We start from the raw sequence: 17,435 nt of genomic DNA, 5'->3' as shown, positions 1-17,435 counted from the left end.
GGGATTATATTCACCTGACTCACTGAAGCCCTAATGAGTAAATCACCTGGGTCTGGGCCTTAGTAATTATCTTTTTAAAAAGTAACTAAGGATAATCCAAAAGGGTTCCCAAACTTTTGCACAGCGTCCTTTTCCTTTTTTTATCATTTAAAAACAGTAAAAAATAAAAATAAAAATCTATGTTGCTTTAAATTTTGCAGAGTCTCATGTTTAATGTTGTACCATTTAGAGTTCAGGTTTGCTTTTGATCACTTAGAGTTTAATCGTAACAGACATTTAAACCAGGGGTGCCCAAATTTTTGCACCCCACTGTAGGCAGGTGTGGTGTAAAGCACACCACTATTTGACTCAGGAGCAGTGGAAATGCATTCTCTAGGGTGATGATTGACGCTTCACTACCTGGCAGTCTCACGGATGAATCTGGATTTGGCAAATGCCAGGAGAAGGCTACCCGTCCAACTGGTCTGGGGCTGTTTTTCATGATTTGGGCTAGGCCCCTTAGTTTCAGTGAAATGAAATCTTGAGTGAGTGATGCAGTGATATTGAATTGCTTCCAGCTTTGTGGCAAGTTTGGGGAATGCCCTTTCCTGTTTCAGGGCGTATGATTTGATTGGTTTCATTTGTGTTAGCTAAGGTAACCCATATTGTTTATTGTAACTTGGCATAATTTTGATATCAGGACTTGTAATGGTATGCCTAGATTTTGCAAGTGTTAATGACTTATAGTACTTTGTATGTGTGAGTAACTGGGCATTTTTGTATGTTGAAAATGTCTTTCTCCAAAGTGTTAGTGTCTGAGAAAGTGATAACAGTCATGCATATAAATTTAGACTATGAGAAGTATGTGTATACATGCAAACACGTATACATCGTAGCCATTCCCATATGTAGATTGGTGTGATTGAGAGGCAGAATGAGATTTTGGGGGGGAAGTTTATCACGTAATTCGTGATGAGTAGAGCATTGGAACTGGGTGTAGAAATGCGAAGTAACCCTTATAGAAACGGTTGTGGTTAACAGTTATCATTTTGTGAATGTGTACAGTCTGATGAATGTGTGGCGTTTAGCACTTTCTCTTTTTTAAAGCCAATGGCTGTGACAAACGTCGGGGTGGCGGAAGTATAAGAGGCTGGTACCATGAGAAACGTAATAGAAATCCCCCCAGTGTATGTACTGATGTGATGGCCATCCAATGAGCTTTTATTCAGAAAAATAACAGCAAAGTCCTTCAATTAGAGCTGCTGAGGTCGCAACGTGTGTCCCCTTCTGTCCTGCTCCATTTTCAGTTATTTCTTCTGAGATCGACCCTTTGTGTTTATGAGGTTAATCAGGCATTTGGATACGCTTAGCTGTAGGTAGGACTCCTCTTTGCTGTCTTCCTTAGGTAGAGTAGCCAAGTAAAGCAGTTAGTATAGAAACGCCACAGTGGTCAGCTGTTGTAACTGTTTAAGAAAATCGAGAAATGTGCTGTCATGAAATGCATACAGTTGGCTGTGCGTGACCTTAGCTGAACATATGCATTGAAGATTCAGTTATTCTGAGAACTGCAAAAGCAATAGTTTAAAAGCAATAGACAATTATTAGTTAGAAAATAAGTGTACAATAAATATTAAATAAAGTAAATGTTAGTACAGTAAAGTAAATATTTGTGTGAGGCCAAGGGAGGATTCGAGACTCCGACCTTACGATTCGGCAAGAACATTAGCAGTGAGCCACCGAGGAAGTAGCTATCCAAGGGGTGACATTTATTGGAGAAATGTGCTTGTGGTTTTAAAGAAGGCAGACTCAGGTCTGGTTGTATTCCATGAGGCCTGGCTATATTGTAGCTGGCTAGAAAACGTTCACATTGAAAGCAAATGTAGCCGGTTAACTGAATAATACACTGTAAACGTTCGGTGAAAGACCAGCACGATTTGGTGCAGAAGGATCCAGAAGAATTATGCAGTTGCAAAAGCAATAGTTGAAAAGTAATTGACAAATGTGTGTGAGAAAACAAGCGTAAGAAAAGAGAAATTCGGGGGAGTCTCAGGTGGGATTTGATCCAGAGGCTCAGTGGTCCCAAGTCTGCATTTTTACCAGTGAGCCACAAACTTACTAGCTACGTTGACTGGAAATTTTCTTGGCCAAAAAGATATAAGTTGATTTTGCATGTATATGTGACATTTTGATTGGTTGGTGTTGGTGAAGGACTGGCTGGTGTAGGTAAATATCCAATGGGGACACGTATTGTTTGTGGGCTTGCAGCATTAAGATGACGTAATCTGGCAGGAAAAAATAAGGAGAAAAAGCAAAATCCCTTAAATTTGGGGCTTTGTTGTACAGACGTGTGAAGTTGTTTGTGAAAGGCGTAACTTGGCGGGATGGCATACCTGCCATCCCAATAGACCTATGCCTACGTAAGAAGACTTTCATTTACTTGCTCACCACCAGGGCTTGCAAAGAGATTTTCTTTCTATCCATTCATTCCAAGCAGAATCAGAATTATGAAGTTTGTTCTTTTGTTCCGCCCGCAACATTACGTTCCTGAGCTGGTTATAACAAAATTTTAAAAGTGTTCATTTTGTTCCTTTTCTCTCACCTGAAAAACATTGAAATCAGCCTAGTAACCTGTCTCAAAACCTATTTTTGAACATGTTTCCGAAAATAATATCCACTTTCGAAAATAATAAACACAGCTGTGGCTTTTGACTGCTGTATTAATCACTACTGCCTACATGGAGCACACGACCCATAAAAAGAAACCTGTGGATGATGAAAAACACACACAGTAGGCAGACAATATCACACTGCCTTAACGCTCCATAGCGTGGCATGGTTAATACAACTTCAAAATATGACAAAATAACCACATTAGAATTGCTTTGATATAGGGAAATGGGGGAAATCCCATTGGAAAAGACATTTATCAAATCATTCACAGCAGCACAAACAAATAATATTATCAACAGGCATTTACAATGTGTAGGGTAGAACAGAGGTAATTTATAACAGGCTATAGGGGTGGCAGGTATGCCATCCCACCAAGTTACGCCTTGGCCTGGCAGCTTGCCCCATACCTGTACAGCATCAAGAGTTTGGCACTTTTCAGTGTTTCCTACACAAATAACCACAATGACCACAGACTCCCAGCCCTAAACATTAATTTCTGTACCTTTTGATCCCATTTGATCAGTGCTGCTGCCAGATATGCAGTAGATACTACAAGCATTGTTTCTCCTTGTAGTATCTATTGCAAATCTGGCAGCAGCACAGTGGTTTGAGGCTCATTTGATACCTTGGACCCTTGATGAATTGAAAATATACATTCTTTATTGAATGCAGGCACTCTACTTCTAAATTACACAACAGAAGACATACAGAAAAACATTAAACAACTAACCTAGAAATACCAGGAAATAGAGAGAGAGATACGGATAAAAGAGAGAGACAGAGAAATGGATCAGCCAGACCTTGCCAAAGTATCACCCACTTCCAGTATAAGCGCAAGTATAAGGAAACCAGCTAAATGCACACAACCAAGGAACCACCACCAAAATAAAAAGAGGAAGACTTCTTCTTCAAGGCTCTGACACCAACGCCACACAAAAACCTTTTCCTGTGGCCATCTTAAATACCTTACCCAGCATGGCTTTAGGATGTTTGCCCTGATTGGGTGATGCCAGGTTAAGGTTTAGGAGAGAAGGGAAGGGGGGTCAGACTAATTTATGGCAAGGACTGGCCTACCTAAAGATTGCATTCAAACTTAAAGAGGACATGGGAAAGGGAAATGTTAGGTATGTAGGGTCTCCGACCCCCGATATGGTGTCCTGTGTCATCTGGTTTGTCTCTTCGGAGGGGGTGAGACCCATAGATTGTCTGCCTAGATTAGGGTATCTTAGTAGTGGATTTTATATTGCCCCAATCACATTTGCTTTGATGCTTGTGACGGGGAGGCCAGGAAACTCTCTCTAAGGCCAAAATCTAAACACTGCATATCCTACAGAACCTTCTAAGAACCGGTTTGCTTTTCCACGGGTTAGAGAGCCACGTCATTACGTCACTGTATACGTCTGTATACGTCTCTGCTTTACCAGCAACAACATTACCTATTAAAATGTAGTTATATTTATTGCAGCCTTATTTAGTCCCTCCAGTTTTTCGCGATTCGGAATTTTCTGAATTAAACATCAAAATGCCACATTTTCCCCAATGCTGCATAATTCACCGTTTTACGAATTATGCAGCGTCGGGAAAAATGTGGCATTTTGTTGAAGTTGTGTTAAATTCCGAAAATTCCGAATCACGAAGAACTGGAGGGGTTATTGTTTACTATATCAACTTTAACACAAGCAACATGCTCGGAATTATCTCATCGCGACCCATTAAATCTAATGGCGCAGACGTTGCTTCATAATTTCAAACTGCTTTCCTAACGGCTATTTTGTGTCCTACGACTTGGGTTACAACAGTGAATATGTACGGATTCCTAGACGTGCTGATAGCGACCACCCTTTCTCATATTAACCTTAAATACGAAAGACAGGAAACTGTATGCTAGCAAATTTATGTAAAGTTCCATTCATTTACATGGGGAGGTCGATACACTTAGCAACCAAAAGCTAGCGCTGGACCACCTCTGACTTATTTGCGGGCACAGAAAAAAATCGTGAAAATACTAAAAAAATAACCACTGGAGGATAACAAGAACATTTTTTCCTACATAACTAGGTACAGGTTGTTACCGATATTTTGCCTATTTCATATATAGTTGCAAATCAGTTTACGTTTTCCTGTCTATCGAACGAAGGTGGTCTCACTCTACCTGGCGGTCACAAAGTTTTAGTTGGTCTTGGTTGGTCACGATAATCCCGCCCCCAGCCCCTGACGTAAGCGGTTCTTGGTTATAGACCAGCCAAGAGTTGGTGCCGCTTTGGAACCAGTTTTCCTGGCCGAGAGCCAGTTCTTTTGCTGTCGAAAACGGAAGAACTGGTTCGCGATTAGGCACCAGCTCCGAACCGGCCCTCGAAATGCCTTGGTGGAAAAGGGGCATGAGAGATACATTTAAATGCAAAGAGTTTTGAATGTGTGAATTGTTTGATTACAACAGAGAAAATAAAATATTAAATCAGAAAAAGCAGAAAAATGCAGGTGGTTTTAATGTTGTGGCCGATCGGTGTATACCTCCATATTTTTAATACATATATAGTGTATATACATACACTGATTTATAGCTCCATATATAATTATATTAGAGCCTGACCGATATATCGGTTTGGCCGATATATCGGCCATTATTTGACTTTTTTGACGACATCGGGGTCGGCAGTTATGCCGCCGATGTGTCCCGATATTTTAATAAGTATAATAAACAAAAAAACAATGATTATTTATCTATACTTGTCTGTTCGAATGTTGTAGTTGCTATTTACTAGAATTATCCAGTAGAGGGAGCTCTAATACGAGTGTGAACTGCAGCAGCTGACGCGCTACTTCTCTAATAAGACGTTTATCACTTGTATATTCTCCACTGCAAGACTTGTCTGCACAGATTCGATTGCCACAATAAAGGTATGTATATTTAGTGAAAGTTTTTAATTAAATGCGTTTATACGACCACTATGTTTATCAATCCTCATTATCAAGCGAGCGAGCTAGCTAACATATTTGGTTCACTTTAGCAAGCTAGCTGGCTAGCAAGCCTTTATGAAGTGGCAGTGAGCACATAAGCAGCGTAGGATCTACATTTCCAAAGGACATCGCTGTACTCTCAAATAAATAACCAGCCAAAATAAAATGGTGACTGAATGCATCACACATTTGTTTTTTTATCTGAGATAATGATATTAGCTACTATATGATGCTGTGTCAATAGCCAACGCGTTATTGCAAGCGAGTGTGCCATCTAGTCACGCGTCATCGTAGCAAGGTAACCAGAGAGTAAAAACGCAGATAAAACACTTATAACATGGATCATTTTAAGCCATGTTATCTAGCTTTGTCGTGATAACATGAGAGAAGGATTGCTGTTGGAGAAGTGAATCAACCAACAGTTAGCGCGGGTATTTCATCCAGTCAATTTAATTTCATCTAACGTTACACTTTTACATTACATTACATTACATTCATTTAGCAGACGCTTTTATCCAAAGCGACGTACAAAAAGTGCATTTTCATGATCGTAGACAACTGCTGAACACGGGTTCAGTAAGGTACAATTACTTATTTTGTAAAGCTATTTCTAGCCGAGAACAAAGAACACTATCCTGGTCTAACATCTGCAAAGACAAACTAGGCAGAAGAATAAGCTAGAGTATTAGGACAAATACAATTTACCAAGAAGTGCAGGGATGGGGCAACATGTAACAAGTGACAGGAAAAAGGGTTTTTTTTTTTTTTTTTTTAAATATATATATACACAGCGTGGTGGTGGTTATTCTAGGTATAGTCTGAAGAGATGAGTCTTCAGGCCACGGCGGAAGATGGATAGTGAGGGGGAGGTTCGGAGAGGGACGGGGAGTTCGTTCCACCACTGGGGAGCTAGGGTGGAGAAGCTCTGTGATCCCTTTGGGCGGGTGGGAGGGGTTGCAAGACGCAGCGGTCGAGCAGGCACATAGAATTGAGTCATGTCCTGCAAGTAGATGGGGTAGGCAAGGGTCAGGGCTTTGAATCGGATCCTGGCAGCGACCGGTAGCCAGTGAAGTGATCGCAGCAGAGGAGTGACGTGGGAGAATTTGGGGAGGTTGTAGATGAGTCGGGCAGCGGCATTCTGACACTTGATTCACTCTTTAGCTCCGCTAGATAATGTCTCACTCTTTGAGATCATGTAGTAGAAATAAAATTAGAAAATATAATTAATTTAACTTACTGAGAATATATAAGAAATAATGAGGCTGTGTCAATAGCAAATGCGTTATTGCGAGCGAGTGTGTCATCTAGTCACGCGTCTGAGCGCATTGTAGTTATTTTCACCACCAAATTCTTATGGACAGGGAAGCTCGCTAGATAGTCTTACTCTTTGAGATCATGTAGTAGGAATAAAATAAGAAAATATAATTAATGTACTGAGAATAGATACTAACAAATAATAACAAATTAATAACACCAACAACAATAATAATAATATTCATAAAAATACATGTTTGAAACTGGAAAACTGACTTTTTAAAATTATTTTTTTATAGATTTCACACACTTAAAGATGGTGTTAATATATATATTTAATTTAATATCATCTTTTACTTTTTTATCTTTGTGTGGTTATTTTTATTTTTATTTGTTTGCTTATAAGTTAAATGTTCTTAAATATAGAAACTTTAATAAAATATAAGTTTTTCAAATTGATTTGAAAATGTTGCACTTTTTGACAAAATATCGGTCAAAACATCAGTAATCGGTGGGCTAGGACTCTCCAAAATCGGGATCGGCATCGGACCCAAAAATCTGGCATCGGTCGGCCTCTAATTTATATATTCATACCTTTATATATTTATTATTCATATTATATACCCTTATATACCTCTTATACATTTATATTTATTGCATACCCCTGCTGTTTTTTGTTTTTTTCCCCCCCCATGTAAAGCGACTTTGAGTACTCAGAAAAGCACTATATAAATCTGAGGTATTATTGTTATTATTATTGTTCCATAGTGTTTCACTGCCTACTGCACCACCTGCTCTTTTGCACTACTGAGGGAGTTATATTACCTCATATTGTTTACTGTTAATATGTTGTTTTGGCACTACTACCTCTTATTACCTTTCCACTGTACTTGGGAGATTACAAGCTCACTTTTCATTGTACTTGTACCTGTGCAATGTACAATGACAATAAAATTGAATTGAATTATATAGTCTTATACTTCATCATTGATTCCCTTATAAACACCCCCTTTGTTTACAACTGGTATTATCTGTTATAACTTGAACATTGATGAAGTCATTCTATTAAAATAATAAAATGCCTTCAGAAATGGATTACATTCCTAATACTTCTTAATAGTAAGTTGTATTTAAAGGGTATTTTTATTTATTAAATTATAAATTTATTTATAATTCATATAATACGAACACATGACAAAGAACTGGAGAACATTTCAATCCCGCAGGGAAACTCTCTCGTTACCATACTATTGAAGGGCACCACATTTTTTAGATTAAAGTAATAATCTTGAAGATTTTCATTTAAATAAATGTCATAAATGTATGGTAAAATTGTTGTTAAGACCGAAAAAAAATAAAATAAAACTAATGAACTAACTAAATCTGTTAAATCACTATGAGGTAAAGTCCGAATGAGGTAACACAATGGTGATTGAGCCTATTGAGCACTGATGAAAGCCCTTGCATTTGCAGTATTACCAAGTATTATGAACTGAGTGTCTGTGGCAACATTCCCGGGAAAAATCACAAGCAGCGCACAGTTAGTGACGCGTTTTCCGTCACCCATCAGTGGTTGGTCCGCCAGAGAGGGTAGGCGGAGCTAACGCAACAGGCTCGCTCTTCAACTCACTTGTGTGTGAGTGCGGTACTGTTTTTTTCCGGTGTCTGCTAGCGTTACAATAACAGAGAAAGTGGGGGGCGGGGGGTTATGGAACCCTAAAAAGTTTTTATGTAACATGAGAGTTCATATTATTTGTTGATGTAGATTTCGTACTACATTTGATGACAATGTAACGTTACTAAATTACATAGCTATTTGCACTGGACCATGTCAAGAAAGGCAACATTAGTTTAGATAATGTTGCGCACAGTAGCCATCTCTCATCAGGTAACGTTGCATTAGCTAGCTGGATAATGTAATTAACATAATCTAATGTCAGCTAACAATAAAAAAAAATGCTAGCTAACGCTACCGACCGCCAGTTCAGATCAATGATTCGCAACGAGACTGGATGCAACTCGCAAAATTACACAACGTCTGATTGTAAACGTTCTAAAACAGCACTTGGCGATTTGACAAGGTGGGTCTATTGAGACCCCAGACAACGGCTTCAGACGCTCTGCAACTAACACACCGCTACAATTTTCTCTACAACATTCTAAAACCATTTTGTCTCGTTGCAAATCATTGATCTGAACTGGCCTTAACGTTACCGTCACATTGCCATCAAGTTCATTAATATATTATAATGAACGGAATAAAGCCGTCTTTACACAGAGAATTAGCCCCGGGGAATAGGTGGAGCAGAGCTGGGTTTGATTTCTGTGTAAAGATGTCAAGCTGGAGAAAAGGTGGATAAAGAACGTCTGTGGAAATTGATCATCACTAATTCTACCCCAGGTCTGCTACAGCATTTTAACCCGGCTTGGCAGTGTAAAGACGGCTTAAGTTAGCCTAATGTTAGACAATGAATGAGTATGTACATAACGTTACTTTTATAACAAACATTTTTTATTCAGTAAATAGTAAGTGTTATAGTTACCATCTCAGAAGACATCATTCCCTTTTCGCTTTCATGTGGACTGGTGACCTCGAATTGTTATGGAGGCGTGGCCCAGGTGCCAACTGACTGACTTCACACAGGCAACACTCTTTGGGTCTCTGGGAAGTGAGGACCAAAAACACACCTGCAATTACCGCTTATCACCATAGATGCCGCCAATGACAACGAAACGTAGATCTTCGAGATTGTTACTTTAAAGTCAGTTCTTGGCACGTAAATGTGAATTACAAAATTCCTGGATGATAACCCTAATTAGATCCTATATGGCACAGGTTTGAGTAAGCATACATGCAAAGGCAGGAGTAACCTGTTTCATTGCAACTAAACAGACTGTTGTCTCTTTCTTTTCAAATAGAAAGGAGAACAAACATGTGGTTTACTACCCAACTCTGAAGGTAAGTGTGCCTTTATGTATGTCGCTATATTTATGTGTCCTTGTATTCTGGGATCTTCCATACTTGGCAGTTCATTCTTCCAAGTCTGCTTGAAAAGAAAGTACTGCGCTGCATCTGAAATCACAGCACTTCAGCTTTACATCTGGAACACACTTGATGATACCATCTTATGCATCAGAATACCTTTGCCTGAACTGGAACAGCAACAGTGCTTACATTTTGGCAATATTGTAGACTAACATTTGCTATGATAGCTAGTATGTTAAGCCTAACTTGTGACTATTTTGTTATGAAGACACAGTACTGGCACCCAAGTTTTGTCTTTTCCATTTCTTTCTATTTCTATACTATTCAGATTTCTTCATACATGTCTATTTAGTTTTATTTTTAATTAAAATTTTTTAGTTTCAGGTGAAGAATGTATTTTTTTTTACTTACAGACTAATTTATCCACTAAATTTGTTAGGAGAAAGAGATGTAGGCCTACCTGTCCTTTAGCCAACATAGCAATCATCAGCACTCCTTTCTGGTGGTCACACTATCCCATGGAATACTGTGTCTTTAGAATGCAAGACATTTCAAAATCTGTATTACAGTAATTCACTTGTTTGAATTAAATAACTTTGCCATAATTTGCCAACTCACAATAATAGCACAATTTTTGTCATTCATATTAGTAAGACATAAATGATAATGCTATTTGTGTGCGTAAGCACAAGTTAAAACCCCACTTAAAACCCAGGGCTGCGTTTCCCAGAGTCTCCTTAGCGCTACGTGCGTCGTAAGGTATACCTTAAGCTCTTCCTTTAGGTCTTGAGCTGTTCCCAGCGTCTCCTTAGCTAAGGTATACCTTAATTAAGGTATACCTTTAAAAGGGTGGTCTGAGGCACTCGTAAGCTGTCCCTTAGCGATGCGCTCCGCGGTTTCAGCCTTATTATGCCAACATTTTGCTTTTCAAATCGACGGTTGTACTACAGTGCGCATCTAGTAGCACATCTGCATGCAAAAATTACATAGATAGTTTAATATTAACTTTACGAAAATTAATTATCCAATCAACGTTTCTGTGCATAGCACGTCATGAGAATATTGTCGTTTCACCTGTCTATTCCCATAATGATGGCAATTAAGTATAGGGCCTATCCAGAATACTAATCCAATTTGTGAAGAAAAAAAAAGTTTTTTTTAATTTATACGTAGTGGAGCTAATTGGATGTGGATATGTGGATTAATATGGATTTTCTGACTGGTTAGGCTACTGTAGCCTGCTACTACAAGCCTATATTTGACAGATATTAGGCAAATTGACAAATCTAAATGAGGACAGCTGGAAACTAATCAAGAGGGCGGCACCCGCTATATCTAGTCGATCATGATCGGGCTCAGTTAGACCACATTATGGCTGCATTACCACGAATTGTTGCTCTAAACCAAAGGCCGTAGCCTGCTACTACCATAGCCTGCTACTACAAGCCTATATTTGACAGATATTAGGCAAATTGACAAATCTAAATGAGGACAGCTGAAACTATCAAGAGCGCACCTCTATTCTTCGATCACGGGCCAGTTAGACCATTAGGCTGCATGCCCGAATTGTTGCCTAAACCAAAGCGCGCCATTCGGTAGCATGTTATGTTAACATTTATAGCAACTTCAAACCACTTGATGCCCTCTCAGACACTGCCATCGTTGCTAAATACCGGCTGCCACGGGTGGAAATACTGAAACTACTTGAAATTGTGTCCCCGCACATTTCAAGGGCCACTCGGTGCAACTTTGCCCTCAGCCCAGAGGTCCAGCTCCTGGCGGCCTTACGCTTTTATGCAGTTTTCTGGAGGTGGTCGGAGACGGAAACGGGCTCAGCAAGGCTTCCGTATCACGGAGTGTAGAGGCCGTGACCAACATCCTCGTGTGTCATGCCCAAGCACATATCAAGATGCCTGCAAGGAGAGAGGGGATACAGCAGGCACACCAGGGTTTCCACGCTGTGGCTGGCATTCCCCAGGTGATTGGACTAGTGGATGGGACCCTAATCCCTGTGTCCAACCCATCCGTGGATGACCAGATGTTCATCTGTCGTAAGGGTTTTCCGCCATCAACACCCAAGTGGTGGTGGACCACAATGGGCTCATTGTAGACGTCGTGGCGAAGTGGCCAGGCAGCTTGCACGACAGTTACATCTGGGCCGACTCAGCTGTGGGGCAGGATGCTGCCAGGGGAGTGTTCGGCAGGGGTTTTTTCCTTGGCTACCCCCTCCGAACCTACCTGATGACACCAGTGGCGAATCCTGTAACACAAGCTGAGCAGGTTTTCAACGATGCCCACATCCGCACCAGGGGCCTCGTAGAACGCACAATTGGCCGTTGGAAACACCGATTCCGCTGCATTCATTGGTCGGCGGGAGGGCTGAAGTTCAACCCTGCAAAGTGCTGTGCTGTCATTGTTGTAACAGCAATGCTACACAACATTGCTGTGCGCGCACGAGCGCACATGCCTCCGGAGGATAATGAGGATGAAGAGGATGATGACGCCGAAGGTGACAACCCTCCTCCCCCTGAACATTGTGCAGCACAATATAACGCCGGTTTTCAGGCCAGGCAAAATATCATCAACATTTTTGGCTGAAGTTGGAATCTTTTGTTTTTTCTCCACTTTTTGTTTGCAGTCACTAAACGGTCCATGTCCAGCACCAGTCACCCACACACCATCCAAACTCCCATTCCAGCAATAAACCCACAATCCAAACTCCCATTCCAGCAATAAACCCACCATCCAAACTCCCATTCCAGCAATAAACCCACCATCCAAACTCCCTTCAGTCAACCCCATTTCTCCCCACAATGAGCCCGCTGTTATCAGTGTGGACCCATCAAATTAAAATGCTATAATTAGCCTACCAAAACTTAAACCAGCTAATCAAAGTTTGCACGCGTAACCCACGTGCGTTACCCACAGCGATATTCTCCAAGCACATGGCTTAAGAACGGTTTTATCTTAACATAAAACATTCTAAACAGACAATTTTATTTCCTATTTCAATGTTTGATAATGCAATAACTGACACGAAATACACCTGGGTCTAAACTATTCCCTAGCAACAGAATCCCAGTGAAACGCTCTATAAAAAACAAACAACATGGAATAGAACACAGGTGCTTTATTTGCAGAATGTAACAAAAGGTTAAGGTTTCCAAAAAGGAGCATGTTTTATCAAAGGAACAAAATTAATGCAAACAAAAAGATAGTATACCGCTCCTTAAAAACAAAAAAACAAAAAAATTCATCAACAGGGACGTGGTCATAGATTTGTCTCATCTGCAAGGGAAGAAAAGTTAATTAGTGAAATTGAATGGAATACATTGCAGAATAGGAATAGGACACAAAAAACGTTAGACTTACCTTGAGACGGCAGAATGATGGGCACGGATATGGAGGGCCTATGAAACTGCGCCTCTGCCAAATCATACTGCCTCTGCAGGAGGTCCAGTTTTGCTCTTTTTACTTCCAGCATCTCCCGCTAGAGGTTGTTGGACATCTCCAGTTGCGCCTCGATGCCCCGCAGCACCACCAGCTTCTCCTTTTCCAAACAGAGAAGGTCTTCGCTGCAGCTGCAGCGCACGACTCTCTGCCTCGACATTCCACCTCGCATCCGAGGCTTCTGTCGGGGGGGAGTCGTGTGGGATGGGGGGAGAACCACAGCCAGAAAGCGACGAGGCATACGAGCTTTGGGGTGGCGAGGAGGGCTCGAGGGGTGGGGTGGATGTCCCCTCACAAGAGGGCTGGAGGGTGGATGTCCCCTCGCCAGATCGGACATCAATGCCCCCCAAGATGCCTTGGGAGGCCGTGTGGCCAATTATTGAAAGGGCCTTTTCTTCATCAGGGGTGAGGCTGGATACTACGTTGGGTCCACCACCCATTTTTGCCATCTCCCTCCGCACTGCCGCCCCTCGAGATTTGGCAAGTCTTGCCATTTTTTCCTGACAACTGTCCAGTCTCTGGGTGGACAGGAGCTGGAAGCAGCCATTTTTTGGGCTATATTCTTCCAAATACCTACTTTTGCCTTATTAGAAACATTACTCCTGAAATTACTGAATAGGACGCCCTTGTTTTCTTGCACTTCATCGAGTAAGACGTGCATTTCCTCCTTTGTGAAAACCGCCCCTCTATGCCGTCTTGCTTTTGCAGCCATCTTGTCTTCATATGTGCAACTACCCACGGGTAATTATGTAGGCTGCATTAGCCAGTCCCAGTGCGTAATAAATTAAATTAGTAATCGGATGCACCTGCTATTAATTACACTAATCAGTGATCAAACAAAACACGGCAATGAAACGCCACGTTGTGTGCCCTCTTTTACTTCCTTTAAGTGAGCCGTCTATAGTATTATGATTATGACTATCAAATGCTTTGGCAATATTTCATTTAATACCCTCTTTACTCTACTGACCCAGGTTAAAATGCCGTTGCATACGCGGTGTAGAATTAATCATTATCAATTTCCACAGACGCGCTTTTGCCTTTCATCTACGATCATTTTTGCAATGCAGAGAAAAGTCCACGGGAATCGGGATATGCTGCTACAGTTGTCTATATATTGTTTGACAAAAACAAATTAAAATTAGACCTTTGTTTCAATAAGAACAAAATAATTCACCCATATGTACCCTATATCCTTTGTTCTGGGCTTCCAAGAAGTCCCAGACTATGGCGTATATGTCCCGATTGATGCTCTTTATTTTATCTTTTGTAGCCTACATTTATTGATTAAAACTATCTTAGGGTAGTTTTAAGGTCTCGTTTTGACTCTTAAAGAGATTAGCAGATAATCTTTAGTAGGCATAGCTTCCTCTTCTGCAATATTAGATTGATGTAAAATGATTATGACAACACTTGTTATATTAAAACGTCATTCATAAGCCTTTACAAGTGAGACAATCGATTCGCTTGGCATCGATTGATAAACTTTTCAGCACCACAGTGAAGGCCAGCTCCAACTTACGATGTACCTTTGAGGTGTCCCTTAAGGGAACTGTTAAGATATAGTCCGGGAAACACTCGTAAAAAAGCGGTTTCCCTTTGAAAGGTATACCTTAAGAACCTTCGTAAAACGTTAAGGTACATCGAAACTCGGAAACGCAGCCCAGGGCTTTGTAAGAATCCCCTCTGCCTTAAATAAACCCCATTATTTCCAAAACTATTTGCAGTACAGACATGGTTCAAAGCTTGAAATAAAGAGTACATTTATACCAAAATGACCAAATTATCTGTCTCCTCAGTAAATCTACAGGACATATTTATTCTGAAAAACAACAAAAAAAAACAAACCCCATTTTGTATTTTCTTTATTCTGAAGTGATTACATGCACTTCTACAATAATAATAACTAGACAATTCCTGCAGAAGTTCTGAAGTGTGTTTGCCGCCAATGCAAAGTCGACTTTGCGCTGAACAGACTGAACAGAGCTAGGTAGTTGCTAAATTATTCTTGGCGTTTGCTAGGGTGTTTTAGGTGGTGTCTATGGTGTGGTTAGATGGTTGCTATGGAGTTTTAGGTTGTTGCTAGGGTGTTGCTAGGTGGTTCTATGGAGTTCTAGGTGGTTCCCAAGGCGTTCTAGGTCATTGCTAGATGGTTGCTATGGAGTTCTAGGTAGTTGCTAGGGTGTTGCTAGGTGGTTGCTAGGTCTTTACTGAGTCCAATGACGCGACCCATAGTTCTCTATGACAAACGGTTCAAAAGTTATGAAATATCAAACATCGGCCAATCAGGAAGGGGGGCAAGGCTGAGCTCCACCAATGGACAAAGGACTCTCTACCATGTCCAATGAAGCATTGCACAATTTGTGGGCAATTTTTCTCCATAGAGATGAATGGCAGAATGTTCAAATCTAGAGAGAGACCGAGCATTGTGACATCACAAAGGTCAGAAGACAGCATTGTGACATCACAAGGGTGAACATTCCACCATTCATTCTCTATGGGAAAAAATCCCCCAAAAAAGTGAAATTTCTCAAAAACCGTCCACCCGAACTTTCCACAAAGTAATAGCACACCATTCCAGATCAAGCCGCTCGACTTGACATAATGCACATATATGTGGTGCGAAAACTCTGGGAGGAGTAGCGGTCCAAAAAATGGGTGGAATAATAATAATAATAACTAGACAATTCCTGCAGAAATTGTGAAGTGTGGTTGCCGCCAACGCAACGTCGACTTTGTGCTGAACGGAGTGAACAGTGGTAGGTAGTTGCTATGATGTCTGAGACAGTTGCTAGGGTGTTGCTAGGTGGTTCTATGGAGTTCTAAGTGGTTTCATGGAATTCTAGGCGGTCGCTAGGGTGGTGCTAGGTGGTTGCTATGGAGTTTCAGGTGGTTGCTATTGAGCTCCAGGTGGTTGCTAGGGCATTGCTAGCTGGTTGCTCGGGTATGCTAAGTGGTTGGTAGGTGGTTGCTATGGATTTCTCGGCGGTTGCTAGGGTGTTGCTAGGCAGTTGGTATGGTGTTCCAGGTGGTTGCTATGGAGTTATAGCCGGTTGCTAGGGTGTTGCTAGGCATTTGCTATGGAGTTATAGGCAGTTGCTAGGGTGTTGCTATGGTATTCTAGGAGGCTGCTAGGATGTTGCTAGGTGGTTGCTATGGAGTTATAGGCGGTTGCTAGGGTGTTGCTAGGGTGTTGCTAGGTGGTTGCTAGCATGTTGCTAGGTTGTTGCTATAGTGTTGCTAGGCAGTTGTTATGGTGTTACAGGTGGTTGCTAGGGTGTTGCTAGGTGGTTGCTATGGTGTTCCAGGTGGTTGCTAGGGTGTTGCTAGGGGGTTGCTATGGAGTTCTAGGTGGTTGATATAGTGTTGCTAGGTGGTTGCTTTGGAGTTATAGCTGGTTGCTAGGGTGTTGCTAGGCATTTGCTATGGTGACCCAGGTGGTTGCTAGTGTGTTGTTGGGTGGTTGCTATGGAGTTCCAGGTGGTTGCTTGGGGGTTGCTAGGGTATTCTAGGTGGTTGCTATGAAGTTATAGGCGGTTACTAGGGTGTTGCTACGCAGTTGTTATGGTGTTCCAAGTGGTTGCTAGGGTGTTGCTAGGTGGTTGCTATGGAGTTCTAGGCAGTTGCTATGGTGTTGCTAGGTGGTTGCTAGGGTGTTGCTAGGTGGTTGCTATGGAGTTTTAGGCGGTTGCTATGGTGTTGCTAGGTGGTTGCTATGGAGTTCTAGGCCGTTGCTAGGGTGTTGCTAGGTGGTTGCTATGGTGTTCTAGGTGGTTGCTAGGGTGTTGCTAGGTGGTTGCTATGGAGTTCTAGGTGGTTGCTAGGGTGTTGCTAGGTGGTTGCTATGGTGTACCAAGTGGTTGCTAGGGTGTTGCTAGGCAGTTATGGTGTTCCAAGTGGTTGCTAGGGTGTTGCTAGGTGGTTGCTATGGTGTTCCAGGTGGTTGCTAGGGTGTTGCTAAGTGGTTGCTATGGGGTTCCAGGTGGTTGCTATGGTGTTGCTAGGTGGTTGCTATGGAGTTCTAGGTGGTTGCTATGGTGTTGCTAGGTGGTTGCTTTGGAGTTAAAGCTGGTTGCTAGGGTGTTGCTAGGCATTTGCTATGGTGTTCCAGGTGGTTGCTAATGTGTTGTTGGGTGGT

General features: G+C 41.5%; 1 protein-coding gene across 13 annotated transcripts in view; it reads left to right on the top strand.

The window, feature by feature from the left end:
• The window catches only part of chid1 (chitinase domain containing 1), a 352,093-nt gene that overhangs the window by 247,022 nt on the left and 87,636 nt on the right, over positions 1-17,435 (top strand). For 12 of the 13 annotated variants that reach the window (XR_010330348.1, XR_010330349.1, XM_064337950.1 and 9 more), the window contains one exon: positions 9,781-9,820. The exons of the other annotated variant lie outside the window; for it this stretch is intronic. Coding sequence is in view for 9 of the 12 variants with exons in the window: in XM_064337950.1 (XP_064194020.1) it covers positions 9,781-9,820 (40 nt within the window). In the remaining 3 variants the exon portion in view is untranslated. The remainder of the gene's footprint in view (positions 1-9,780; positions 9,821-17,435) is intronic. 13 annotated transcript variants of the gene reach the window in all.

This window comes from Anguilla rostrata, chromosome 5 (genome assembly GCF_018555375.3).
Source record: "Anguilla rostrata isolate EN2019 chromosome 5, ASM1855537v3, whole genome shotgun sequence".
Taxonomy (NCBI): Eukaryota; Metazoa; Chordata; class Actinopteri; order Anguilliformes; family Anguillidae; genus Anguilla; species Anguilla rostrata.
The sequence above is the reverse complement of the archived record's forward strand: the minus strand, read 5'-3'. Positions and strand labels throughout refer to the sequence as shown.